Raw genomic sequence first — 24,505 nt, 5'->3', positions numbered from 1 at the left:
ACATCCACCCCCACATCCCCGCAAAATACGAGAGATTACCTCCGATGCCAATTCCCGATTGCTTTATCTCCGGTCCCAAGATGGAAATGGCCCGATCTACCCGAGAGACGAGTCTCTTGAAAAAGGTATAGAAGACGCGACTGGAGAAGCAAAAAAAATTGAGCTCGACAAACAGACATCACATCCTTACTCATTAGACTTGTTTCGAATTATTGTTTCAATTGTTCCCTTTGTTTCATCAGCCAAAATGGTTCTCAGAGTTCAAGAATCGGGCCTGGACAACCAAGTAAACCAGGTCAGCCTGACCGACCTTAAGGCCCAGGTCGTGGTCAGCGAGCTGGATACTCCCTCCTCCAAGCCCCCTGTCGACGACAACTACATGTATGACTTCAAGTACAACCACCCTCTTCCCACCTCAGACGTTCTGGGAATTGAGATCCCCTCCGACTGCGACGCTCAGAAGGAGGCGGAGACGATTGTCGCCCGCCTTTCCGAGAGCATGGGAGCTGGCGATGCGCAAGCATTCACCGATCTCTTCCTCTCATATGGTAGGTCTTACTCTGTGCTCGCATACGGCATGCATGCAACCAACTGACATGACATTCCCTCAATACAGGTGTCTGGCGCGACAAGCTGTCCTTCACCTGGGACTACCGCACATTCAACTTCCACCCCGCCATCCTGAAAGCTGCCCAGGACCTTTTCCCCACCACGAAAGCCACCAACTTCAAGTTCCTCAGTCCCGCTCCCGCGGTTTCGCGCCCGTACCCCGATTTTGCCCAGCTGCAGTTTGTTGTGTCATTTGAGACTGAAGTTGTGAATGCTTCAGCGGTGATCAATGCCGTTCTCACCAAGGAGGGGTGGAAGATCTACACCATGCACACTGTAGCCGAGAAATTGAAGCAGTTCCCAGAAGTGCCCCCGGCCGACGGGCATATGACCGGCCCTATCAGCTGGGAGAAGCAGCGGGCCGCAGAAGTGGAGGCTGCCAATCCGGAGGTTCTGATTATTGGTGGAGGACAGAAGTGAGCAAGTCCCTTCTCCATGCCTACATTGCAAGTACTGACGCCCTTACCCCACAACAGTGGTCTCGCGCTGGCCGCCCGATGCAAGGCACTGGGCATGGACAGCCTGATCATCGAGCGCGGCGACGAAATCGGAGACGTCTGGAAGAAGCGCTACGAGTACCTCTCGCTGCACTTCCCTCACTGGGCCGACGACCTGCCCTACTTCCCCTACCCCAAGCTCTGGCCCACGTACACTCCCGCCCAGAAGCAAGGCATGTACATGCAGTGGTACGCCGAGGCGCTGGAGCTGAACGTCTGGACCAAGTCGGAGGTGGTCAAGGCCGAGCAAGACGAACAGAACCGGTGGACGGTCACAATCAACAAGGGAGGCCGGGAGACTCGCGAACTGCACCCCAAGCAGGTCATCATGGCTACCTCGCTGTGCGGCGTGCCCATGACCCCCCCGGTCCCCGGTATGGCTGACTTCAAGGGCGTCATCCGCCACTCAACCGCGCACGACAGCGCACGGGACTTTGTCGGGAAGAAGGTCTGTGTGGTAGGCACCTCCTCCTCCGGCTTCGACACGGCCTTCGACTGCTCGCGCCGTGGCATCGACGTCACTCTCCTGCAGCGGTCCCCCACCTATATCATGTCCCTCACCCACTCCGTGCCCCGCGCGATCGGCAACTACGGCCCCGATGCCGAGGGCAACCGCCCCAACCAGGAGGAACAGGACCGCTTCTTCTTCGCGACGCCGACGGGCCCCGGAGAGGAGCTGGCACGCCGCAACGCCAAGGTGCTGGAGGACCTCGACCGCCCGCTGCTGGATGCGCTGCACGCTCGGGGGCTGCGCACTTGGCGCGGCCAGCGCGGCACCGGCGGCTCCACGCTGGGCCAGACCCGCAACGGAGGCTTCTACTTCGACGCGGGTGCGTGCGAGCACATCATCAACGGCAAGATCAAGGTAGAGCCGGGCTACATCGAGCGCTTCACGGAGGACAAGGTGATACTCAACGACGGCCGCGAGCGCGAGTTCGACCTGGTGGTCTTCGCCACCGGCTTCTCCAACACCATCGACTCCGTGCGGGCCACGCTGGGCGACAAGATCGCCAGCCAGTGCGGACCCATCTGGGGCATCGACGAGGAGGGCGAGTTCAAGACCGCGTACCGGGAGACCGGGGTGCCCAACCTCTGGCTCATGGTCGGCTACCTGCCCTACACCCGCTTCCATTCGAAGCTCATGGCGATGCGCATCAAGGCGCTGATGGAGGGGGTCTCCCCCGCGCCGTACAAGGCTTAGACTTAGACTATTGTGCTTTTTTGGTTTGTGCGTGTACATAAATATGATTTATTCTCATGATTACGAACTTTCTTGCAATGTGTTGTTAGTCAATGTCAGACTTTTCTTGATATCAGTTCTTCAGGTGCAATATTGTAGGGTAGAAGTCTTTAAGAAGAAACTGTGTCCGAAGCTAGTCTAACACACCTCACGTCAGAGACCAAGTTCCATTCGAAAAACTCAAAATTGCTTCAGGATTCACTGTGTAGTTCAATCTCACTGCGGAATAAGTCTGAGATAGCGCGGGTTATGTAGGGTCCATGATACAGCAACGAGCTGCCGCAAAGGGTTCCTTTACCCAAATTCGAAAAAGACTTATGACTGAGCTACCCTGGAATGAGCTCATAATCTCAAGGGCGGAAGGTACTACCATCAAAATTCGGACACCCCAGTCTTTATACCACGTGCATATACCTAATCGTTATCAACAACACACCCGGAGGTTTGAACTTTAACGAGGTCAACGCAGGCCCAGACTCTTTACTGCGCTCGGGGCAGAACTTCAACCTGCGCCGGATTTTCTCCGGATTCCCCCGAGCTACACGTCCGCATGAGACCTATATTCTGGAAAAAATGGAATTTATGCTTTCAGATAATGTAAGACCCTCTAATTCATATATACATATACACGGTGGTGCTGGAAAGCAACTCACGTAGATAGAGAGGTAGAGAGGTACGGCGCTTTACGGCGCTTCGCAAAGTGCGAACAGGCAAACTGCGGACTCAGGCCCTTTATCATATGAAACATATTTTCGGAATGTGCAACCAGAATATCTCATTTTAGTTCTGTACAGCCTAACACCAAAGACTCGCTTTCTAATTCATAAATCTATACGGCATGATCTTACCAACGGCATCACTGCGCCTTGACCGGACCGTACCAGTCCGCAAAGCCCAGGTCGAATCCCCACAGTGGCGTGTTCAGCCGCTGAGCCTTGCCCTTGGCCGCCAGCCCATCGAGCACGGCCAAATCCTCCTCAGAGAGCGCAATGACCTCGCGGTTGCTGGCGATACGCTTCTCAGTCACCGACTTGGGCAGGACTACCACGCCCTTGTTGACGTGGTAGCTGATGAGGATCGTGGCGGCTGAGACGCCGTTCTTGTCCGCGATCTGCTGGATCTCGGGGTCGGACATGATAGGGGCACCTGGCCACAAATGTCAGCGAGTTTGATTGACTATGCGCTCTGGCGGTGTGAAACTCACCAGTGGAGCCCAGAGGCGAGTACGCCTCCAGAAGAATGCCAAGCTTCTCGCAGTACTCGCGGAGTTCATGCTGCGGCAGGAACGGGTGCAGCTCGACTTGGTTGACAGCCGGCACGACCGTCCACTTCTTGCGCAGCTCCTCGAGGTAGGGGATGGACCAGTTGGCCACACCGATGGCCTTGACCTTGCCGGATCGGTACACCTCCTCCATCTGGCGCCAGGTCTCGTTCTGGTCCCATGACCGGTCCACCGAGCGGGTACCGTCTGGGTTCACTGGAAGAAGCTCGCTGGTTTCGTTCTATACGCGGATGGAATTAGCCCATGAAGAGGCTAGGGACAGGGTCCAGGAGGACTCACCGGAACAAGCCGAACAGGCCAGTGTACCAGCTGATAGCAACGTGGGGTCAGTCCGGATACTATACAAGGTATCACGCGAGTGTCACGTGTTGGACAAGACCTACGTAGAGATCGAGGTAGTCGGTGCCCAGCGCGTCCAGAGTCTTCTGCAGACCCTCCTCGACGTTGGGGTGGTGGGTGTTCCAGAGCTTGCTGGTGATGAAGATCTCCTCACGGGGCACGCCGCTGTCTCTGATACCCTGGCCGACTTCGTTCTCGTTGCCTACAACATAGGCATTAGACTAGTGGTGGAACGGATGCAATGACCCATCCATGTACGGGAGCTCACAGTAAATCCTGGTATGTGTTAGCAGGGGTCAAACTCGACGACGGGAGACAACAGGGCTCACAATGCTGCGTCAATGTGACGGTATCCATTCTTGAGGGCGAAAGCCACCGCCTTAACCACCTCTCCGGGCTCGGATTTCCAGGTTCCTATACATTGAAACCCCAGGTGTTAGCAAGTACTGTACCGTACCCACGACAGTCCACAAACATAAGCACGTACCGAGACCGACGGCGGGAATCAGGGCGCCCGTGTTGAGCTTGAAGTGAGTAGAAGGAGCCATCGTGTTATTGCTATTTTGGTTTGTGAGAAAATACAAGAAAGTACATGCAAAGTAGCGCTGCAGGGACCGCCTCTAAAAAGGCACTGCGCTGTGAATGCATTCGGAGATAATCAGCGTGGGGTCGGAGATTGGCTTAACCGCCATCGGGTTTATTTCGACCTCGGTAAGTGTTTATGTCCGGCCCTGGCGATGAGCTCCGGTGTGACGTCAGATCAGGTCGAGTCTTTTCTGTCGGGTTCCGTGCTCGGCATGCAGTAACTGGTAACTTGAAGTCACCCTGGACGTGACAGTTGTTCGTATAAGCAAAGACTTAGCTTCAACCGTGGTGGGAAGCCAACACGTTTCTGGTTCGATCATTGATGTATAATGTATCTTGACCCGCTCTTGCAGCAGTCCACCTCGTTTCAGAATCGATTTTTGTGGGATAAAGGTTTATATTGTGTTATTCGATACTGATCATAACAATGTCATTAAATCTACCTTCTATCTTGAAGTGCTGCTCAAAGGTAGCCATGTATAGCCTAGGCTCTGTTCCATGCATCGTAATGAGAGCCTGAATCAGCTACTTCTCATCCCGTGCAGTCCTCCCATTTGCGTCAACCTTATAGCCAGACAGCATGTTTGATGCCACTCTCCAACCCCTCATTCAACTCAGCCACAAGGGTCCACACATCGCCTCGATCCCCGCCAATCTCGTAGACCTCAACACCACCACCCTCCTGCCCGACCGCCACGATGTACCTGCCGTCGTCGCTGACCCGCATTCCACGGATGACATCGAGCTTGGTGCGCACGTGCCTGATCGCTTTGACACTCCTGCCGTCGTCCGATAGCAAGATGATGGCAATCGCATCGCCGGGCGGGAGCTGCTGCGGGACGTTCTGGAGATGCGGTTCGCGGCGCGCGATGTGCCGTTCCCACCGATTACTGACATAAAGGACGTTGGGAATCGAAGGATGCAGACAGATCTCGGAAGAGTCCATCATGAACTGATGGTCGGGGTGGACCTCCGGGGGGATGATGTTGGGAGCGAAGCCAGCGATGGGCGGGATGGCTTCGGCGGGGCCATCGGAGAGGTCGAAGGCGAGGACGGTGTGTGAGAGTTCTCCGATGACATACATGATTTTCTCTGAGAAGCTTCTGTCAGCCAACCTAGCTAGATGCTATGAAGCACCTGAAGGCTACATACCATCCGGACTCAATACGGCGTGCCGAGCCCCTGTTCCCGGGGGACACTGCAGCCAGCCGCAGATGTCCAGCTTCTGCACCCCCTCGCGCCGGAGGAGCCACACTCGGTCGGATCCCAGGTCCGGAGCGTACAGCAAGCCGCGTTGGTCTTCAAGGATCTGGTGAACATGGCATTGTCGCTGTCGGCCTTGGTTCGGCCCATGTCCCGCGGCCCGGTAGGGGAATTCCGGGATGATCTCGGTTCGGGGGACGTCGTCGAGCAGTAGGGTGCCGGACTTGGTGACTGAGATGGGGTAGAGAGCAATGGAACCTCCTAGGTACTGGATATGATATGTGTATGAGTATCCGTTTTGACAGATGCGAAAGCGAAGGGGTGGGATAGACGAACCGTCGCCAGCGCCAGTGCAGACTTATCGCGCAGCGTGAGGACTATACCCGAGTGCGGTTAACATCAATCTTGTTTTTAGAAAGCAACATTGCAACATGGGACAAGACTCACAGTGACCCGGCGCTCCCAGGGTCGGCTGCTGACTGGTGATTTTGCAAGCCTTGTGTGCATGATCTACTTCGAAGCTGTAAAGCAGGCCGGCGTCATCACCCTCGGATAGCCCGAGTAATTGGTCAACGCTGCCTTGTGAAGTCACGGGCTCGACCCAGGAAGCATTGTAAGGGGCGGCGTAGTTCGCGAGGATGCTTAGCTTCTTCTTGTCGAGATCGAGTGCGAGCGTGGTGAAGTCGGCTCGGTCGCCCGATAACAACAGTTTGTAATGCATAGTGTGTCAACAGGGGTCAAAAAAGCGAGACGGATTCGATTGCACTTCCAGGCTAATTTGATAGCTACTTTGATACTAGATTCATTCCGTCCCGATTAAATTTGCTGCTTGAGTGAATGATGAGAAAGCCATGCGTGCCCTAATCTCCGATGGTCACGTGCATCGGGGGATGGGACCATCGCCGCCAAACACTGCCATCACTTCATTATCTCCGATGTCAGATTGCTCCGACCCGATGTCATTTGGGCACAGAACACAAGCCTGCCCATGGTTTGAAACGACTATGCAATACTCCGGAGGAGCAGATGTATATCTTCTCACAGACAAGCCCACAAGGTTCACCCTCAATGACAAGCGGAGACTCCACAAATCCACACGAAGCACAAGAGGCGAACGTCATTTCCTCGTGCGTCCAAGGTCATTTGTCTGGTGCATATGGTGAATACGAAAGCCCTGCCAGTCCTGTATCTCACCTATCCTGATAGGAAAGGATGGAGCAGCAGACGAAACTCTAACCGTTTTGTTGGCCACAGCGGTGAGGCAAGGGAAACGACAACCCGATGCTTCCAAACTGGTTCACAACGGTGGGAGAAGCTGTTAAGTTGCCGTGTACTACTACTTAATAATACCTTCTGTCTGGTTCTATCTATGAGCATCCACAAAGCCTCTTGTAGGGGGCTACACGACGCAGATGACGTGGTGCAACTATCATCGTTCGTGATACGTGCATCCACGCCCATACATTTGCCCTGTAGAATATAGATCCATACTCCGCTCACCCGGCTGCTAGTCGGATCAAGAATCCTCCAGTCGGACCAAGAATCTTCCAGTATGCACAGTATGCACCCCCAAACTGGATGGAGACGGGGCTAACCCCCACGCCCAGTAGCCCGAGGTCAGCGCCCAAGTGAGATGTCCGACGGGCCGTGTTGACATCGTCATTGAACCCGACCACGGTCTTGCATATCTGATTGGCGTGGCAGGCCCCCCGTGGTAACCCGTCTGGAGAATGTCGGGCAGGCCCGGGGTAACCCCAGCAAGATAGGAACTGGTTTCCCCCCACCCCCACGGGGTTACTTAAAGTAACCATACTCCTGCCCTCTTCAACCTCCGAGATGAAATCAGGCCATTATCACAACCGGCATGAATTATCACTCAAAGGACTCAATGCAGCCACGAGCCAAGGGAGACGACTCCACAACGGTGGAGCACGATGAACAGGGCACCATCCTTGATGTCGACGCCCTCACCGTAGAGGAACCTTCCTACGGCCCAGACGGCATTCGAGGGCTCTTCAGCTCAGGCTATATCCTCGGAGCCGCTTTCCTTGCCTCGCTGGGCGGATTCAGCTTCGGATATGACCAGGGTGTCATCTCGGTGATCAACGTCATGCCGCAATTCCACGCGGCCATTCCGGGATCAGCGAGCGAGTTCGGTAAGGGCTTTATGACTGGCATGTTGCTCCTCGGCGCCTTTGTGGGCTGTATCTTCATGCCGTACATGGCGGATAAGATCTCCCGCAAGTGGGCGTTGACAGTCGTCGTGGTGATTTTCGACATCGGGGCGATCATCCAGACGTCCGCCCAAAGCTACGGGATGTTAGTCGCAGGGAGAGCTATTGGTGGGATTGGAGTTGGTACGCTAGCCATGGTACGTACTTGATGAGAATCTTGGTACCCTATACATCTGATTGCTAACTCAGTTTGGCCACTCAGGGCGCACCGCTGTATATCTCAGAGATCTCGCCGCCAAACCTACGAGGAACCCTGTTGGTGCTAGAATCCATCTGCCTCGTTTCGGGCTCAGTCATTGCATATTGGATCACATTCGGGATGAGACTGGTGGACAGCGAGGCCTCGTTCCGTGTCCCCTTTGGGCTGCAGATGGTCAGCGCCACGCTGCTCGGAGTTGGCATCCATTTCTTTCCCTACTCCCCGCGGTGGCTGGCTCTGGTTGACCGTCCCGAGGACTGCCTGAAGAGTATCAGTAAGCTGCGCGGCCTGCCTACGACCGACACGAAGGTCCAGGCGGAATTCCAAGCCATCATGACGGAGATTCGGATCCAGAAGCTCATGGAAGAACGCCTGCGTCCCGGTGTAACCGGCTTCAAGCGAGAAGCGGCCCTATGGATGAGCTTGTTCAGCCGGCGCACATGGAAACGCACCGCCGTCGGCGTCGGAGCGGGATTCTTCCAACAATTCAGCGGAGTCAACGCTTTTGTATACTACGCCCCGACGCTCATGACGACAATCGGCCAGACCGGCGAGATGTCATTGATCCTATCCGGGGTCTTCGATTGTCTGCAGCTCGTCACCGTGCTGGTCTGTTTCGTGACCATCGACAAGATCGGTCGGCGGCCGCTAGCGATTTTCGGGGGCTTCGGCATGGGCGTCTGCTACATTGTCATCGCGGCCCTGACGGCGGTCTATGGGCCGGGCTGGTCCAACGAGTCGGCGGGGTGGGCCTGCGTGGCGATGGCCTTCCTGTTCATGCTCATTTATGGAAACACCTACTCGCCCCTTGGCTGGGCTCTGCCGTCCGAGGTCTTCCCGACGGCCCTGCGGTCCAAGGGCGTTGCGCTGTCGACCTGTGTCAACTGGCTATCGAACTTCGTGGTGGGGATCGTGACACCAGCGATGATATCGAATATCACGTACGGGACCTACATCTTCTTTGCGGCATTTTGTATTCTTGCGGGGGTGTGGGCGTTCTTGCTCGTGCCTGAGACGAGCGGGAAGACGCTGGAGCAGATCGACGAGATGTTTGGGGATGGTGGTAGTCTCGAGGAGAATGAAATCAAGCGAGAGGCTGCTTTAAAAGTGGGCTTTAGTGGAGCAAGCTCTGAGGTCTGACTTAATAGAAGTTGAGTATACTAGGTAGTTAGAGAAAACATCACATAAAAACATCAAACTTTTCGGGATACCTCTCGACTGCCGATCCCAGACTTGATGATGCTCACCAATTCTTCAAGCATGCATAATCACAAAGTGGGCGTGTTTCGGAAAGAGACTGGTTAATTGTAAACGTGCTTGTATCCTGAAGTTGTAGGAGGTGGCTGTCAAATGAGTAGTCAACCTCTGCCACAACACAACATCCTGGACCCCGTTCTAGTCTGAGCCTCCAGGCTACCACATTACCAGAGAAGCAAGATGCCAGTAGTGTGTGCCAATTGAGTGAAAAATCTTGTGCATAGCTGCAGCATGAAATCCAGCAGCCTGAAATTTGACAGCACGTCAGCTTCACACAACGGCCGATGTGGATTGGCCCGAGCGTCTGTCGATCGAACGTTGGCCTGAGGGTCCAGGCAGATTATGTACTAGTCCCAGATGGGGCTAGCGCACGCGAGCCGGCCAATGAAGGTGTCTGCTGCTGCTCGTATACTCCCAGGATCGCCGCCCTAAGATCGGGCTGAATGCAACATCTATATTTACAACAAAGGATCAAGGCTGCCTGGATGAGCCTCATCCTGGATAAAACCTCGAAGAAAACAGGGGGATATATAAGAGGTAATAGCCGTCGAGAAGAGAGTAGTCAAGCAATTAACCATTATCACATCAATGAGCACAACCACATTCATTGCCACGGCCACCAGTGCCCTAACCTCCGCGACCTCCACCGAAACATGCACCCACCCCCAGCCTGGCAAAAACGGCTATCTGCCGCCTGAAGCCTGCGACGCAATCTTAATGTACGTGCCGTCATTTGCAGCTGCCGTACTCTTCTGTGTCTTGTTCGGCTTCACCACCATCTGCCACCTCGTACAAGCCGTTATCTACAAGAAGGTAGCCGGCCCGCTCCCTGCAGATTCCTGTCTCCGCCCAGCCACCATGCTAACAACCCCCCCAGAGATACGCCTGGGTAGTGATTATGGGTGCTCTTTGGGAGCTCCTAGCCTTCATTTTCCGCGCCCTCCTCACGCGTAAACAAAACAGCGACATCTATGACACGCTGTACACGATCTTCTTTCTCCTAGCACCGATTTGTGAGCACTGCCCTCTCTACCCCACCATCCACCCAGTCCCATCCACTAACCGAGCAACGCAAAAGGGATAAACGCGTACCTGTACATGACCCTGGGCCGACTCATCCATTTCTTCCTCCCAACCCGCCGCCTCGCCCACCTCACCTCAACTCACTACGCCCGCCTCTTCGTCTGGCTGGACATCGTCGCCTTCCTCGTCCAGCTCGCGGGCGCCTTCATGACGACAGGCGAGGACCAACCACAAAGCACGACAATGCGGGGCCTGCACATCTACATGGGTGGGATCGGGATGCAGGAGTTCTTCGTCCTGATTTTCACAGGACTAACCATCCATCTCCACCGGAAGCTGCTCTCCATGGAGCGCGACGGCACCCTGGACGCGGAGCGCGTATACCGCGCGGCCGGGGGACCGTTCCGACCGACGTGGAAGAAACTGCTGGCCGTGATGTACCTGGCGCTGGGGCTGATCACGGTGCGGATCGTGTTCCGGCTGGCGCAGTACGCGCGGGGCACGGACGTGAACAACCCCGTGCTGACGCACGAGTGGTACGAGTATGTGTTCGATGCGGTGCCCATGTTCGTCGCGCTGGTCGGGTTGAATGTCGTGCATCCCGGGCAGGTGCTCCGCGGGGAGGGATCGGAGTTTCCGCGATTGAGTCGGAGGGAGAAGAAGGCTTTGAAGCGGGAGAGGAAGGAACGGAAGCGGGAGGTGAGGATGAGGAGGAAGCTAGGGGATGGCGCCGGGGAGTCGTTTGAGGAGTTGGGGGTGCTGGAGGGGGGTAGTGCTGGGGTGAGGGGTTAGGGCTGGCTCATGTTGTACGGATTGTGTTTTATGCTGGTATAGACTTTCTACGAATTGCTACTTGTTGATTCGCAAATATGCTCAGGAAACTTCAGTCTCATATCGCGTGTCTGTTCAGCTCCTTCGCGGAATGTCGATCCAAGAATTCAGTGATGAATTGGCTGCACGTCCTCCTGCCGCGAAGCTGGCCGACTTGCGGGAATTGTACAAGACTGTCACGCCTGTGTTTAATCTCGACGATCCGCAGGACGGCGAGATCTTGATCTGGGCCATCCTAAACGAGCGTGAGGAGGATGCGCTGTTGCTGGTGGAGCAGGGAGCGGATGCGAATACTCGGGACGAAAGCGGTATGACCGCGCTCGCGTGGGCTGCAAGCTATGGTTTGGTGAATGTTGTAGAAGCCCTACTAGACGTGGGTGCTGAATCCGATCCCGTGGATAAAGATGGCTGGACTCCGCTCATGCTGGCCGCCGAGAGGGACCATTCCGAGGTTGTTCGCATCATGTTGGGCAAGGGCGTCCACGTCAACAGAAAGAATGAGGAAGACATGACGGCGCTCCTCTGTGCATCGTGCGAATCGGTCGTGGCTCTGCTCTTAGATGCAGGAGCCGATCCAAATGCCGCGGACCTGAACGGGCGGACGCCAATCAGCTATGCTGCCGAGAGAGGTGATGAGTCGTCGGTGTTGCTGTTGTTGGAGAGGGGTGCGATGATCGAGGAAGGCCAGGAGTCGTCGCCGCTGATGGAAGCCATCAGCCAGCATAGCACGGCGTTTGTCCAACTGCTCCTTGAAAAGGGCGCGGACCCGTACTCGGATGAGTATAGCTGCTGCGAGTATCCTCCCCTACGACATGCGGCAGATCATGGCCAAATGGAATTCGTGCGGCTGCTCTTGGAGAAAGATGCAGTGTCCGCCCGAAACCAAGAAGGATCATATACTCCGAGCTATCGATTCAGCCTGTGAGGCGGGCCATAACTATATGGTCGAATTGCTGACGAGGCAGTATCCCTTTGGGTGCACTGACGATGAGGATTTGATTCGAGAGCTCCAAGGGGTCGCGGACGAGGTTGCGGAGCGATATGCGTATGACCGATTGACCGATCTGGTTGCTGCAAGGATGAATGAACAGCACTGGGGAAGTCCTGGTGTGCCTTAGACTTTTTAGTGTTCGACTACAGTACAGTAGCATTCTGACTTTCTGTTTCGGTCCTGTGTCAAGACATCAGTCTGCGTCAGGATGTACACTATATCAAGTGCTTCTCCAGAGGGCACATCACACAAGCAGCCTTGAGCCTCCCACACACGACAGTTGGGGTTCGATTCCCTCTGTTGCAGCCTTGGAGATCCTTATTTCTCTTTGGGTGCGGGTGGATCCCGTCGGCTCGGGCATAAATCGGAACCAAGAAACTCAATTGCTCAGCATGCCGATCCTCTCCCAATTCAGCTGCTCCGGTCGCCGGCCCAATGCAACAAAATCAATTCACCATGTGCATTAATTAATTACTTTCCCTTGATGTATGCCTACAAAATCAACACAGCAGGGCAACAGTTTCAGCTATTCAAAGACCTCCGATCAGCACTCCCTCAAACAGCCCATCCCACGGCTCAGCATGTAAGAGACCAGACACAAGTTATCCGAACCTGTTGCGGCATGAAACCACCGCCCCACCGGGAGAGAACTTTTCCCCGGACAATCCCCCGTTCCACGGCTGCCTGCCACAATAGACTCTGGTCTGACCACGGGCAAATGAACCATGGAACGACTGCCTACAAAAGGCTGGAGCAACCCCGGGCTGGCGATCGATTGCGTGCGTCTCTCTTTGTTCTGCTGCCGGGGGAGCCGGGATCGCTGTGTCGTGACATCATGAGCACCTTCGCCAAAATAGAGGAGAAAAATAAAATAAAAAAATCTTTTGGAGTGAGACTAGCGGCGGCTTGGGGGTTTATTTGGCCCGTCCTTTTTTTCTCGGATCCTTGTGTCGCATAGTGCAGAGTTTGATTGTGCAGGATTCTGGCAGATTAATTTTACGAGGGATTGAAGGATCAGAAGACACGGAACGGTAGAAGACAAGTATAATTCTAAAGGGGTATCATCGACATTAAATTGGATGCTAGGGAAGGGCGGTGTTCATAAAGTGAAGGAGTGGATGTGGACACTCTCGGGGGTGAGCAGTGTCCACCAACTGGTGGTGGTCCTGGGCGGAAACGACGGGCTGAGCACAAGCACAGGCACAGTACGCACATCACCTGATACGGTCCAGACCCCAGATACCAGCACAGGAAATTGCTGTTGTCTCGCACGGCAGAGTGGTCGCATTATCGCGTGCGTCATGGAGGGTGGGCTGGCTCATCGCGGCCACCCGTGGTTCGACACTATCTCCGACGAGGACAACTGCGGATGGTCATCCACGTCCTGCTCGATGACGGTGTGCACCGCAATGCCCTGCAACTCGACATCGGAGCTGTTGCGACTGGCGCTGGCGGCCACATTCGCTCCCTTGGAGAGCTGCGACCCATGCAGGTCGTTGATCTGCAGGAACCCGTCGTGGTGGGTGTTGCTCGTCGGGTAGCCGTACAGCTTCGTGCCGGAGGAAGGGTGCGACCGGCCCTTCGACACCCCGGACTTGACCTTGCCCAGGAAGCCCTGCAGCAAGGGCTTCAACAGCGGCAGGCAGCCGCAGATGATCGCGATGTCGAGTTCCAGGCATGTCCAGAGGGATTCTTTGGCACTCGATGCTGTGTGAGAATTAGAACCTTTCTCTTGAACATCAAGCCAAACGTAGGGTAAAAAAGGTCGGCTTACAGGCAAGATCGGTGGTGATGAACTTGCGGAATTCAATTAGTCGCATCAAGCTGAAGATACAGACCCTAAGCACGATTAGTTGGAGGTTTCCTCGCCAAGTGAAAGTAAACTCACAATCCACCCAAAGAAAAGACCATGGTCAAGGCGATCTTCTGTCGCGTAGTAATTTGAAGACCCCAGACCACCGGCGCAGGAAGGAACAGAATGATCACATCCTCGACGAGGGCGATCGAGCCCATGGCCTGGAAGAACGCCCGCTGGCCCGCCATGCAGTGACCGTTCAACGTTTTATCGTAGTAGTACTGGACCGGAATGCACTGGAAGATATTCACCAGCAGGGCCGTGACGGCCCAGCAGGCGATGAAGATAATCAATCCATTGGAGACGATGGTGTACGTGCGCAGAGTGCCGAGCAAGCGTCGCAGAAACACGACGATGCTGATCTTGATGAACGCGGCGGACGGCGCCCAGAATTTCTGAATCATCCATGATCCCTGTGGGTGCATCGGTTAGGAAAAGTCACAGATGGTTGTTGCAGGCAGACTCGTGAACATACAAATTGAATCCGATGACGCTCCTTGGCAGGGAGGGACGCGACAGGGATTCCAACCCCGTTGAAGGCAGCTGCAACATCCCCCGTATCAGCAATTCATCCCAAGACTCCCTCAGCACACAGGCAAACTCACTATCCACCACGAAGGCAGTCGCGCAGTAAGACAGAATCAACCCGACGCCCATCAGCCAATCCTCCAACTTCAACCCAGCGGTGGTATACCGCCGCGAGTACAGGCGCAGGGCATAGGTGATAGTCGCGAAGGCAGCTCCCACGATGGGGACGATAGTCAACGCATTTTTCCAGTATCTATTCTCTTCCCAAGTCATTCTGCGTTGCCAAATGATGCGAGTCAGCCCTTCGAGATGATGGACGACGACCGGGCACAGCACAGTTCCATGTAAGGAAAATCGTGGGAAATTTTTGGCGGAGGGGAAGTTTAAAGTGAATTGGGCTGTTCCCCTTTGAGGATCGCTCGGTGACCTTAATTAATATTCTTAGATTATTAGAACTGTGCTGGCGTCGCCACCAAACCTTAACGGACAGGTTTGGGTCTTGGACTCTTTGGTTTCTGGCACACAAAGCTGACTCTCCGACCGGAGGAAGAGAGGGAGGGAGAGAGGGGGAAGGGGAAATGCACGCTGATTTGTCATGGATTTCCTTTGGGCCACGCACCGCTCGCAAGGGAGGGTCCGAATGGGCTCTCTATTCTTCAACTATTGAATTCCTTTCCATGGCTGTCGCTGTGTTAAGCTTGTGAGAGTTCCTCCCGGGGCGGAGTTTAAGATTTTCTATGTCTTCTACGAGACCTGAACCGTGTTTTGAGGTGATCGATCAAGCCGTGCTGCCCTGGAGCTCTGGGTTTCCCCAGTCTTCTCGTTTAGTTCTGCAGTGCTGATCCGCACGATTCTTCATCCCCAGGAACGTGAGTCTTATAGAGTCTGGGGATGCTTAAGATCGTCATGCAGCATCGTAGTCTAGAAGGGGTGGAATGATCGCGTGGCAGTCGTGGTAGTCGTGGCTAGACAGGGATGCGGTGCCTTTCAGGGGGCAGGAGAGGCAGTCTTCCTTGCAGGAACCATCTGCACCAGGGCAACAAGTGGGAAGCTGTGTGCGTGGGATGATCTATCTGAGACACCGGTTGGCTGGCAGGATTCCCACTTGACTGCAAAGGCATGCAAGTCCGAGGCTATAGAGGCAGTCTAGTATAGTGGCTATATCAGTCGATTGCGGAGACTGGCCTTTCGGAGGACGGCCGAGCCCTAAAGACAGTTAAGCGTGGTGGCGCCCAACGAAGCCCACGCCACGAATCACCGTTCGAAACCTTAAACAAACCCGCTGGAGAAGACAGGCAAGACTAGAAGTCGGTGGAGTCCACTGTGGGTCATCGTTCTGAAGTGGTGGAGCTAGTCTAGCATCTCCTGGTGCCTCCCTGTTTCTCTCTCTGTTCACGGCCTCTGGCTCCCTCAGTAGCCTCGAACCCAGTCGGAGGTCGGATTCTGTTGCAACAATCTCATCCTTACCAGTCCCCAGTATTCCTCCACTTCCTGAGTCGTGCAATTCAATAGTCTGCGCCATCCTACGCGATCGGGAGAAACACTGACCAGCCAGACCTCGTGCGGAACGTGCCGTTACCCGACTTTCATATTTTTTTTCTTCCCTTGCATTGCCGTGCAATTGGGTCCCTTTGCGAGAAATAAATTGACGCGGGATCGTCGGGGGGATTGCCCAATTTTTTTCTCCCTCAACCCAAACCATTCCCCATCTTCATTCTCGATTGTCTCATTCTCGCGTGGCAGAGGACAAGAAAAAAAAAAAGATGGCGTCTTCGGGGTACAAGATGTCGTATGCCGCATTGGCCGTCCAATTTTTGGGCCTGGCCTCTGCGAGCTGCAGCAACTGCAGCCTGAGTGCGCTGAATACGACTGTCGGTGGTCGTGTCCAGCCTCTCACGCCCTTCTCCCTCCCCTGCTTCTCCAGCTACAATGGCCACCCCGTCACCCCCAACGATGCCGCCTGCGCCACCATCCAGGCCAACTACAGCGACCCCTACTTCCGCACCAACACCCCCAATGGGTACATGAACTACCAGGATGAGATGTGCTCGTCCAACCCCCAGGATCAGTGCGTCCTGGACAGCAGCGATCCCACCGACCCGCTGGCCTTCAATGGCACCGACTGCCGCCAGGGCAACATGCCCTCCTACTACCTCGAGGTCCACGATGCCACCGACGTGAGCGCCGCCCTCGAGTACTCGCGCTGCTCCGGCGTGCGCGTCGCCATCAAGAACAGCGGCCATGACTACCTGGGCCGGAGCAGTGGCAAGGGCACTCTACAGCTGTGGACCCGTAACCTGCAGGACATGAGCTATCAAGCGACCTTCGTCCCCAAGGGCTGCCCCGCCAACACCACCTACAACGCCATTACTGCCGGTGCCGGTGTCAACTTCGATGAGGCCTACGCCTTCGCCCATGACCACAACGTCACCATCCTGGGTGGTTACTCCCCCACGGTCGGTCTGTCCGGCGGTTGGGTGCAGATGGGCGGCCACTCCGTACTCTCCCCCGTCTACGGTCTGGGTGTCGACCGCGTCGTGCAGTACAAGGTCGTGACCCCCGACGGCAACCTGCGCATTGCCAACGAGTGCCAGAACCAGGACCTCTTCTGGGCCCTCCGTGGCGGTGGTGGTGGTACCTTTGGTGTGGTGCTCGAGAGCACCCACCGCGTGGAGCCTCGCTTCGGATTCACGGCGGCCATCGTCAAGTTCACCAGCAACTCGACCAACGTGCTCCCCTGGATGGACATCATCGTCAACAGCACCCTGCGCTGGGCCGAGGAGGGCTGGGGCGGCCACATCACCGGCAGCACCCTGATCAACGTCTCCCCATTGATGACCGTGGCGCAGGCCCAGCGGTCCCTCGCCTCGGTGATCGCCTACGCCAAGGCCCAGGGCGGTTCGGCCGTGGTCGAGCACTTCGCCTCGTGGTACGACTTCTACACGAAGTATGTGACCTCGGAGGCGGTCAGCGTGGGCGTGACGCACTTCGCGGGCAGCCGTCTCGTGCCGCGCGCGGTGTTCGAAACGGCGGAGGGCCGTGAGAACCTGATGGACTTCTTCAAGCTGATCCAGCAGAACGGGCAGACCCCCTACATCCCCGTGGTGGGCCCGGTGCTGTACAACTACACGGAGGGGTCGACCAGCGCGACCCCGGCCTGGCGCCAGGCCGTGTGGGAGCTGGGCTCCGGCAGCGCGTGGGCGTGGAACAGCACCCTCGCGACCCGCGAGGCCAAGATCGCCACCCTGCAGAACATGACGGCCACGCTGGAGCGCATCACACCCGGCAGCGGCGCCTACAGCAACGAGGCCAACCCGTTCACCGAGGACTGGCGCGAGGCCTGGTGGGGCACGGAGAACTACGACAAGCTGCTGGCCATCAAGCACAAGTACGATCCCTCCGGGTTGTTGAGCTGCTGGAAGTGCATTGGCTGGCAGGAGAGCCAGGCCAACAGCACCTGCTTTGCTGCGTTTCAGTGAGCCTCTTCCAGAAAAGACAGATAGATTGTTAGATGCTGTTTTCGGTCGCCCGTATTTCTCCTCGCGGAGTGCGGGCGCAGGTCACTCTTTCGCAGCGCGGATAGAATATGTGTAATACCGAATAGACTTAATGTTTGTTAATGAGTTCAGGACATGTCGATAGTGTGAATAATGAGATGGTCTCAACCCTTTACTAGAACCTACTCTTTCCTGCGCTGTACGAATGATTGATGCATAAAGTACTTGTGCGTGGCTGTAGTGCTCATTAGAGTGGCGTTAGCCGCCAGTTGACCAACTAGCACGGAATCGGTCGGTTCGTCGGAGGGCGGTGGAGCTGTTTGTCATTTTTGCAGCCGCTGTCATCAAAAGCGTAAAGATCGGCGTGGCTCACTGTTTCCATGGAACCGGACGATGCGTGCTAGATCGGGCCTAGCGTATCTGAGAAGTCCTGAAAGGGTCCGATCCCGGCTCCGGTCGGCTTTGCACTTCCCGGCCCTGAGTCCTGGACTCTGTTAGGTAATTTCTTCGAGGCTCTCCTCTAGGCTGAGACATTGTTTTGTGCAACTGTGCTACACATAATCTTTTGCTTCCTATCGACTACTTAACACAACAACATGTAGATTGAATCCAGTGTTGTTTGACTGTACTACCGCATCGACATCAGTAGATAAGGCAATAGTTGTTAAGAAGAATTACTTCCAGATGCCTGCTCTTTGTGAACTGCGGATGGAAATATATCGACACACTCCCACGGCTAGATCATCCTTACACACAAGATACGGCAGCCTTCAAGTTTGACTGTTTTGTGTATCTCAAGCTTGAATAACGCTACTTGCATATTTAATCCAATATTTGATTTGAGGCTGACTGGAGGGTGGTTGAACATTTCCTGCCTGAATTGATATGGTATGATCGATATCATCTGGGTCAGGGTGCATCCTACTCATATGATGCTCACCATCCAAGGCAGTGTTGCTCGACCCTCCGATGCAGAACGTCATAGCACATGAAAACCCGACGACTGGCGGCTGTTGTTGCAGATATGAACATCCCCGCGCTTAATGCAATGTGGTTAATTGAATCCTCAGAATTAGCCGACTCTCTCGGATTGCCTACAAGCAGGCTCGGCATGGCAGCGGGAGTGGTGGAATTACCCTTCGCCAAGCCTCGGCACTGCCGTGAGTAAACCCCCCCGCATTCAGCATCCGATCAACATGATACTACGAAGGGTATCTCTCCGGTGGGAGACATCGACGATGGACATCTTTGCAACTCAATCCCCGTGGGGTGAATCTTGGCGACCACAATGCTGTCTATATAAACAGCTGCAATAGTCGGGAACAAAAAAGTCGTAGCTGCAGACTCCAGGCGACCAAGATGGAGCTTCAATCGATAATCACCCGCCTGTTGACGGCCCTGCTCGGGTTGTGGGCTCTCCTGCCTACAGCCGGGGCCTATACGAACCCGATCCGTAACCCTGGGGGCTCCGACCCCTTCTTGGTGTACACCGGTGGATACTACTATCTGATGACCACCACCTGGACGGACCTCGAGATCAGCCGGGCCACTACCATCGACGGCCTCAAGACCGCCGAAAAGAAGGTCGTCTACTCCACCTCCACCGCCGGCCGCTGCTGTAACGTCTGGGCTCCGGAGGTTCACTACCTGGGTGGCAAGTGGTACATCTACTACACCGCAGGGGAGACGACCGACCTGGACGGCCAGCGTCTCCACGTCCTCACGGGTAAGCAGCCCACCACTCCTCCATTGAAACTCCCCACTAACAGTAATTGCAGGTGGCTCCACCCCCTGGGACGAGTACACCTACACCGGCCAGCTGACGACCGAATGGTCCATCGACGCGACCGTCCTCCGCACCAACGCCTACGGCAACTACCTCGTCTTCTCCTGCTTCCACGGCGTGACCTACCAGTCCCTCTGCATCCAGAAACTGGGCGACGACTACGTCAGCCTCACCGGCAGCATCAGCGTCATCTCCGAACCGACCGAGAGCTTCGAGATCCACGGCACCCCCGTCAACGAGGGGCCCGCCGCCCTCTACATCTCCGGCACCACCTACCTGGCCTACTCGGCCTCGTACTGCTGGACCCCGTACTATTGCGTCGCCCTGTTGACCTGGGACGGCACGACTGATCCCACCTCTAGCAGCGCCTGGACCAAGGGCGATAGCTGTGCGCTGTCCTCGGCCAACGGTAACTACGGCACCGGCCACAACAGCTTCTTCCAGAGCCCCGATGCTACAGAAACGTGGATTGCGTACCACGCGTCGAATAGCAGTGCCGGGGCGTGCGATGATACGCGGTATACGATGGTGCAGCCGTTGGGGGTGAGTGGGGGGAAGCCTGTGTTTGAGACGCCGGCGGCGTTTAGTACTGTGTTTAGTGAGCCGAGCGAGTAGGTATGCAGATCGTTTGCCGGGGTCTGTCCAGTGGTCTGAGATCAGCTGGCTAGATGTGAAATGCAATTATGTCTGATGATAGCTACTCTTGTACAGTACATCAATGCATAGTTCATGTACTCCGGATGTATGGGCAAAGTGGCCCAGTCTGTGGGTGTAAAACCAGTGCTTCCCTCTAGTCGACAATGTTTTGGTTTCCTCTAGACCAGATCACCAGCAGTGAGGCTAACCATAATTCTTCCCACTTGACCTGACCTGACGTGACAACTGCACTTCAACCATATTGCTAGTATGAGTCTGCACATTAGACATTAAACTTCTTTACCTCCGCCGCAGCCCCTCATCCACCGTCCTTTCATTTTCCCCCAGTCCCCCCCCCTTCTTCACCAACACCCCAGCAACATACGGCATAACCCCCTCCCCAAAATACCTCCGCAGCTCGACCCTGCCCCACCCGCCGTCCTCCGCAGCCGCACGCCTCAGCGCCCCCTCCGTGTCCCTCGTCAAACAACAATCCCCAACAAACCACCGCCACCCCAACAACTCATACACCCCCTGCACGAACCGAGCCACCACCGACCCCGTCCTTCCTTCTTTCTCCTCACCTTTCCTCCCCCCGAACCCCCCAAACCCCGAATTAACCACATGCTCGACCACAATCACCCGCCCACCCGGCTTGAGCAACGAATACAGCCCGCGCACCGTCCCCTCCAAATCCGGCACCGAGCACAGCACCCGCACGCAGAGGATGGTATCGACGCCCCCCGCCCCACTTCCGTCCACTAAACCCCGCTCCCGCAACACGGGAACCAACTGCTCCGGCGCAGCACTACACCCGAGAATCGTGTACTTCTCCCCGACGCCTTCCGCTTCCGCGCGGGCGCGCAGGGTCGCGTGCAGATGATGGCAGGGTTCGACGCCGAAGAGGGCGGTGATGGCCGGCGAGCGGAGGTGGGGCATCTGCGTGCCGGTGCCGGGGCCGAGGTCGAGGGTGATGCCGCGCGCGGTGGCAAGGAGGGGCGGGATGAGGTCGGCGGAGCCTTGGATCTCTGCTGGCGTGTCTTCGTGGTGTTCCTGGTTTGATTGCTGCGATTGTTGCTGCTGGGTTGGCTCTGGTTTTGTGGTGGGTTGGGTGGGTTGGGGTGGTGCTGTGAATGTTTAGCACTGCATACGTGCGGAGTTTAGGGAAAGAGGGGGAGATACCGCTAAATGCTACCCAGAACCGGCCGAAGGCTTCGTCGCGCAGGCGCTGGGTCTCGAGGAGAGGGGCTAGGATGTGGCCTTCGAGGATGGCTTCGAGGCATACAATCAGGTAGCCTGGGGTGGTTAGTGAGGTTTGCATAAGAGGGGGAAGACGCAGACGTACTCTTCATGGCCATGGACAGGATTTGACCGGGTTCGAGGAGGGATGCGAGCCATTGTCGGGTCGTTGGGGGGGTCATTTCTGTGGTGGTGTAGTGGAGAGGGGTAAGATGACAGGGTGTAAGATTGGAAGGGAGAGTGAGGGAAGAAGATGAGTGAGTGTATAAGCAGCTGACGGTGACACAAAGTGTCAGTTGAACTAGCAATCAAGGTGGAGAAGCACTCGGGAAAATCCAGACATGAACCCATTTAAACGGCGACCCGATAAGAAAAGACACATCGAGACCCGGAGGGAGGATGGGAGTTGACCAATCGGAGTGGGTGGACTGGGCTCGGCGTTTGGTATTCGGTCTTGGCCTTGCGATCAATCGCCGAGTAAAGATTCCTCCAGACGATGATTCATAAATGCTGACTTGAGATAAATTGCATTGATGCTTGACTAAAGCCTAGTAGACCAAGTCTTATGCGAATCCACCCAGAGGATCCAGTTTAGGATCACATCAAGGCCAAAAATCGAATCGTGCGACTGCATGCGATCGGTGTCTGCTCGGTCTTTGGCAGTGGTTATCGCCCCGCCTTATCGTCGCGCCTTACCAGAACCGAGTGGGGGTTTGCTGCTATTAAATGCATCGTTATCCTCCTCTACAGGCTTCACAGTCACCAAAGTCAGTCTCTGAGCTCACCAATTTCCGAAATGACGCGCGAACCTGTCCCCGCCAGCGCTGACTATTACGACCTGGGCACTCATGCGCGCACCGTTACCACCAACAGCGAGGATGCGCGCGTCTGGTTCAACCGCGGCCTTGTCTGGGTCTACTCCTTCCACCACGGTGAAGCTGTCCACTGCTTTGAACAAGCCATCCAGCATGATCCGTCCTTTGCAATGGCCTACTGGGGTCTCGCCTACGCCGTCGGACCCAACTACAACAAAGCATGGGAACGCTTTGACCGCAAAGACCTGCACACCTGCGTCCAGCGCGGCCACGAAGCATCCCAAAAGGCCCTGGAGCTATCCAGCAACGCCACCCCCCTCGAGCAAGGTCTTTGCAGGGCTATCGTCGAGCGGTTCCCCTGCGACACTCCCTTGAGCCCGGAAGACTACGGCGCTGTCAACTGCACCTACGCCGACGCGATGAAGCCTGTGTACGAGCAATTCGGCTCCGACCTCGACATCGCCACCCTCTACGCTGACGCCCTCATGAATGTCACCCCCTGGGCCCTTTGGGACCTATTTACCGGCAAGGCCAACCCCAAAGCCCGAACTACAGAAGTTCAGACCGTGCTCGAAACCGCCCTCACGCAAACAGGGGCTTACCGCCACCCCGGCCTGTTGCACCTGTACATCCACTTCATCGAGATGTCTCCGACCCCCGAGAAAGGCATTTACGCTGCGGACCACCTGCGCGATCTCGTTCCCGACGCCGGACACATGCATCACATGCCCACGCATCTGGACATCTTGATCGGGGACTGGCGCGCCTCAATCCGGTCCAACTACCGGTCCACCCTGGCCGACGACCGCTACGCCGCCAAAGCCGGCCACAACAACTTCTACACCTTCTATCGTCTGCACGACTACCACTCCCTGGTCTATGCCGCCATGTTCGCGGGTCAGAAGCGCACGGCCCTGGACGCCGTCACCCGGATGGAAGCCAGCATCCCGGAGTCTCTACTCCGCACGCAATCCCCACCAATGGCCGACTGGATCGAGCACTTTGTCGCCATCCGGCTGCACGTAATGGTCCGGTTCGGCATGTGGGAGGAACTCAAGCAAATGCCACTCCCCGCCGACCAAGCCGTGTACGCCATCACCACCGCCACCACACACTATGCCCGCGCGCTCGCCCACGCCGCCACCAACGATATCCCCTCCGCCCGGAGCGAACAGGCCCTCTTCCTCGCCGCCCGCGAAAGGGTACCGCCGACCCGCCGGGCGTACAACAGCAAAGCCCTCGACATGCTGGCCGTCGGCATCCCCATGCTGACAGGGGAGATCGAGTACCGCGCCGGCAACTACGGGGTCGCCTTCGCGGCGCTGCAGGAGGCGATCGAGCTCGAGGACCGGCTGCCCTACAGCGAGCCGTGGGCGTGGATGCAGCCCGTGCGGCACGCGTACGCCGCGCTGAAGCTGGAGCAGGGCGAGGTTGAGGAGGCGGCCCGCACGTACCGCGCCGATCTGGGGCTCGATGGGTCGCTGATCCGCCCGCGCAGGCACCCCAACAATGTCTGGGCGTTGCATGGGTATCATGAGTGTTTGGTCAGGTTGGGCAAGACGGAGGAGGCGAAGGCGATCGAGCCGGCCAGGAATGTGGCGTTGGCTGGCGCGGATATTCCGATTCGGGCTTCGTGTTTCTGTCGGTTGGAGGTTTTGCAGGATGCGAAGTGCTGTGGGGGGGAGAGTTGCTGAGTGCAGTTGCAGGGATGATAGTGGCGTGGAGGATCGCTGCACGAAGATGTGTGTATAGATGTTAGTTTAATGTGTACTTCACATTGGAATTGAAGGCTAACAGTGTCCATGTCACTGTACCGTATTTGTGGTTCTGATTATTCAAGAGGGAGAGGGGAGGGGGGG

At 56.1% G+C, this 24,505-nt stretch overlaps 11 protein-coding genes across 11 annotated transcripts; 7 read left to right on the top strand and 4 right to left on the bottom strand.

The window, feature by feature from the left end:
- Positions 1-247: 247 nt before the first annotated feature.
- ASPACDRAFT_34530 (flavin-containing monooxygenase) lies at positions 248-2,307 on the top strand (the record flags this gene model as incomplete). Its single annotated transcript, XM_020200048.1, has 3 exons — positions 248-562; positions 697-1,025; positions 1,086-2,307. 3 exons carry the CDS (start codon positions 248-250, stop codon positions 2,305-2,307), a joined length of 1,866 nt encoding a protein of 621 aa, XP_020052993.1.
- Positions 2,308-3,202: 895 nt separating this feature from the next.
- On the bottom strand, positions 3,203-4,515 carry ASPACDRAFT_34235 (putative glycerol dehydrogenase (GCY1); the record flags this gene model as incomplete). The annotated part of the gene is made up of 7 exons (XM_020200028.1): positions 3,203-3,492; positions 3,551-3,848; positions 3,908-3,937; positions 4,012-4,169; positions 4,236-4,243; positions 4,297-4,381; positions 4,455-4,515. The coding sequence occupies 7 exons, from the start codon at positions 4,513-4,515 to the stop codon at positions 3,203-3,205; spliced, it is 930 nt and encodes a 309-aa protein (XP_020052992.1).
- Positions 4,516-5,117: 602 nt separating this feature from the next.
- ASPACDRAFT_63549 (uncharacterized protein) lies at positions 5,118-6,476 on the bottom strand (the record flags this gene model as incomplete). The annotated part of the gene is made up of 4 exons (XM_020203901.1): positions 5,118-5,644; positions 5,705-6,023; positions 6,092-6,132; positions 6,203-6,476. The coding sequence occupies 4 exons, from the start codon at positions 6,474-6,476 to the stop codon at positions 5,118-5,120; spliced, it is 1,161 nt and encodes a 386-aa protein (XP_020052991.1).
- Positions 6,477-7,639: 1,163 nt separating this feature from the next.
- ASPACDRAFT_1906295 (sugar porter family MFS transporter) lies at positions 7,640-9,336 on the top strand. The gene is made up of 2 exons (XM_020198825.1): positions 7,640-8,126; positions 8,192-9,336. Exons 1-2 carry the CDS (start codon positions 7,644-7,646, stop codon positions 9,326-9,328), a joined length of 1,620 nt encoding a protein of 539 aa, XP_020052990.1. The 5' UTR covers positions 7,640-7,643; the 3' UTR covers positions 9,329-9,336.
- A 697-nt stretch (positions 9,337-10,033) lies between these two features.
- Positions 10,034-11,260, top strand: ASPACDRAFT_34183 (RTA1 domain-containing protein; the record flags this gene model as incomplete). The annotated part of the gene is made up of 3 exons (XM_020200024.1): positions 10,034-10,258; positions 10,323-10,458; positions 10,524-11,260. The coding sequence occupies 3 exons, from the start codon at positions 10,034-10,036 to the stop codon at positions 11,258-11,260; spliced, it is 1,098 nt and encodes a 365-aa protein (XP_020052989.1).
- A 540-nt stretch (positions 11,261-11,800) lies between these two features.
- On the top strand, positions 11,801-12,340 carry ASPACDRAFT_81311 (ankyrin repeat domain-containing protein). Its single transcript, XM_020205845.1, has one exon. It carries the CDS (start codon positions 11,808-11,810, stop codon positions 12,222-12,224), a length of 417 nt encoding a protein of 138 aa, XP_020052988.1. The 5' UTR covers positions 11,801-11,807; the 3' UTR covers positions 12,225-12,340.
- An 870-nt stretch (positions 12,341-13,210) lies between these two features.
- On the bottom strand, positions 13,211-14,980 carry ASPACDRAFT_81310 (uncharacterized protein). The gene is made up of 5 exons (XM_020205844.1): positions 14,751-14,980; positions 14,621-14,688; positions 14,179-14,558; positions 14,065-14,129; positions 13,211-13,997 (listed from the first exon to the last, which is right to left on the bottom strand). The coding sequence occupies exons 1-5, from the start codon at positions 14,944-14,946 to the stop codon at positions 13,609-13,611; spliced, it is 1,098 nt and encodes a 365-aa protein (XP_020052987.1). The 5' UTR covers positions 14,947-14,980; the 3' UTR covers positions 13,211-13,608.
- Positions 14,981-16,424: 1,444 nt separating this feature from the next.
- ASPACDRAFT_125401 (putative isoamyl alcohol oxidase) lies at positions 16,425-18,346 on the top strand. Its single transcript, XM_020196817.1, has one exon. It carries the CDS (start codon positions 16,458-16,460, stop codon positions 18,150-18,152), a length of 1,695 nt encoding a protein of 564 aa, XP_020052986.1. The 5' UTR covers positions 16,425-16,457; the 3' UTR covers positions 18,153-18,346.
- Positions 18,347-19,529: 1,183 nt separating this feature from the next.
- ASPACDRAFT_54505 (glycoside hydrolase family 43 protein) lies at positions 19,530-20,571 on the top strand (the record flags this gene model as incomplete). The annotated part of the gene is made up of 2 exons (XM_020202890.1): positions 19,530-19,896; positions 19,949-20,571. 2 exons carry the CDS (start codon positions 19,530-19,532, stop codon positions 20,569-20,571), a joined length of 990 nt encoding a protein of 329 aa, XP_020052985.1.
- Positions 20,572-20,892: 321 nt separating this feature from the next.
- On the bottom strand, positions 20,893-22,013 carry ASPACDRAFT_34539 (class I SAM-dependent methyltransferase; the record flags this gene model as incomplete). The annotated part of the gene is made up of 4 exons (XM_020200049.1): positions 20,893-21,157; positions 21,194-21,719; positions 21,775-21,888; positions 21,938-22,013. 4 exons carry the CDS (start codon positions 22,011-22,013, stop codon positions 20,893-20,895), a joined length of 981 nt encoding a protein of 326 aa, XP_020052984.1.
- Positions 22,014-22,504: 491 nt separating this feature from the next.
- ASPACDRAFT_125398 (uncharacterized protein) lies at positions 22,505-24,492 on the top strand. Its single transcript, XM_020196816.1, has one exon. The coding sequence runs from the start codon at positions 22,628-22,630 to the stop codon at positions 24,338-24,340; it is 1,713 nt and encodes a 570-aa protein (XP_020052983.1). The 5' UTR covers positions 22,505-22,627; the 3' UTR covers positions 24,341-24,492.
- The last annotated feature ends 13 nt before the right edge of the window (positions 24,493-24,505 follow it).

The sequence above is a fragment of the Aspergillus aculeatus genome, assembly GCF_001890905.1.
Source record: "Aspergillus aculeatus ATCC 16872 unplaced genomic scaffold ASPACscaffold_16, whole genome shotgun sequence".
Lineage (NCBI taxonomy): Eukaryota > Fungi > Ascomycota > Eurotiomycetes > Eurotiales > Aspergillaceae > Aspergillus > Aspergillus aculeatus.
Note: the sequence above shows the minus strand (reverse complement) of the source record. Positions and strands in the feature narration are given on the sequence as shown.

What these genes read in the sequence shown, in the direction of transcription:
- ASPACDRAFT_1906295 (XM_020198825.1), top strand. Translation starts at nt 7,644, where the DNA reads ATGCAGCCACGAGCCAAGGGAGACGACTCCACAACGGTGGAGCACGAT. An exon ending in GAGTTGGTACGCTAGCCATG is followed by an intron (nt 8,127 to 8,191) that starts GTACGTACTTGA and finishes TTGGCCACTCAG; the next exon opens with GGCGCACCGCTGTATATCTC.
- ASPACDRAFT_81311 (XM_020205845.1), top strand. Translation starts at nt 11,808, where the DNA reads ATGACGGCGCTCCTCTGTGCATCGTGCGAATCGGTCGTGGCTCTGCTC.
- ASPACDRAFT_81310 (XM_020205844.1), bottom strand. Translation starts at nt 14,946, where the DNA reads ATGACTTGGGAAGAGAATAGATACTGGAAAAATGCGTTGACTATCGTC. An exon ending in GTCTTTTCTTTGGGTGGATT is followed by an intron (nt 14,130 to 14,178) that starts GTGAGTTTACTT and finishes AATCGTGCTTAG; the next exon opens with GGTCTGTATCTTCAGCTTGA. An exon ending in CATCACCACCGATCTTGCCT is followed by an intron (nt 13,998 to 14,064) that starts GTAAGCCGACCT and finishes ATTCTCACACAG; the next exon opens with CATCGAGTGCCAAAGAATCC.
- ASPACDRAFT_125401 (XM_020196817.1), top strand. Translation starts at nt 16,458, where the DNA reads ATGTCGTATGCCGCATTGGCCGTCCAATTTTTGGGCCTGGCCTCTGCG.
- ASPACDRAFT_125398 (XM_020196816.1), top strand. Translation starts at nt 22,628, where the DNA reads ATGACGCGCGAACCTGTCCCCGCCAGCGCTGACTATTACGACCTGGGC.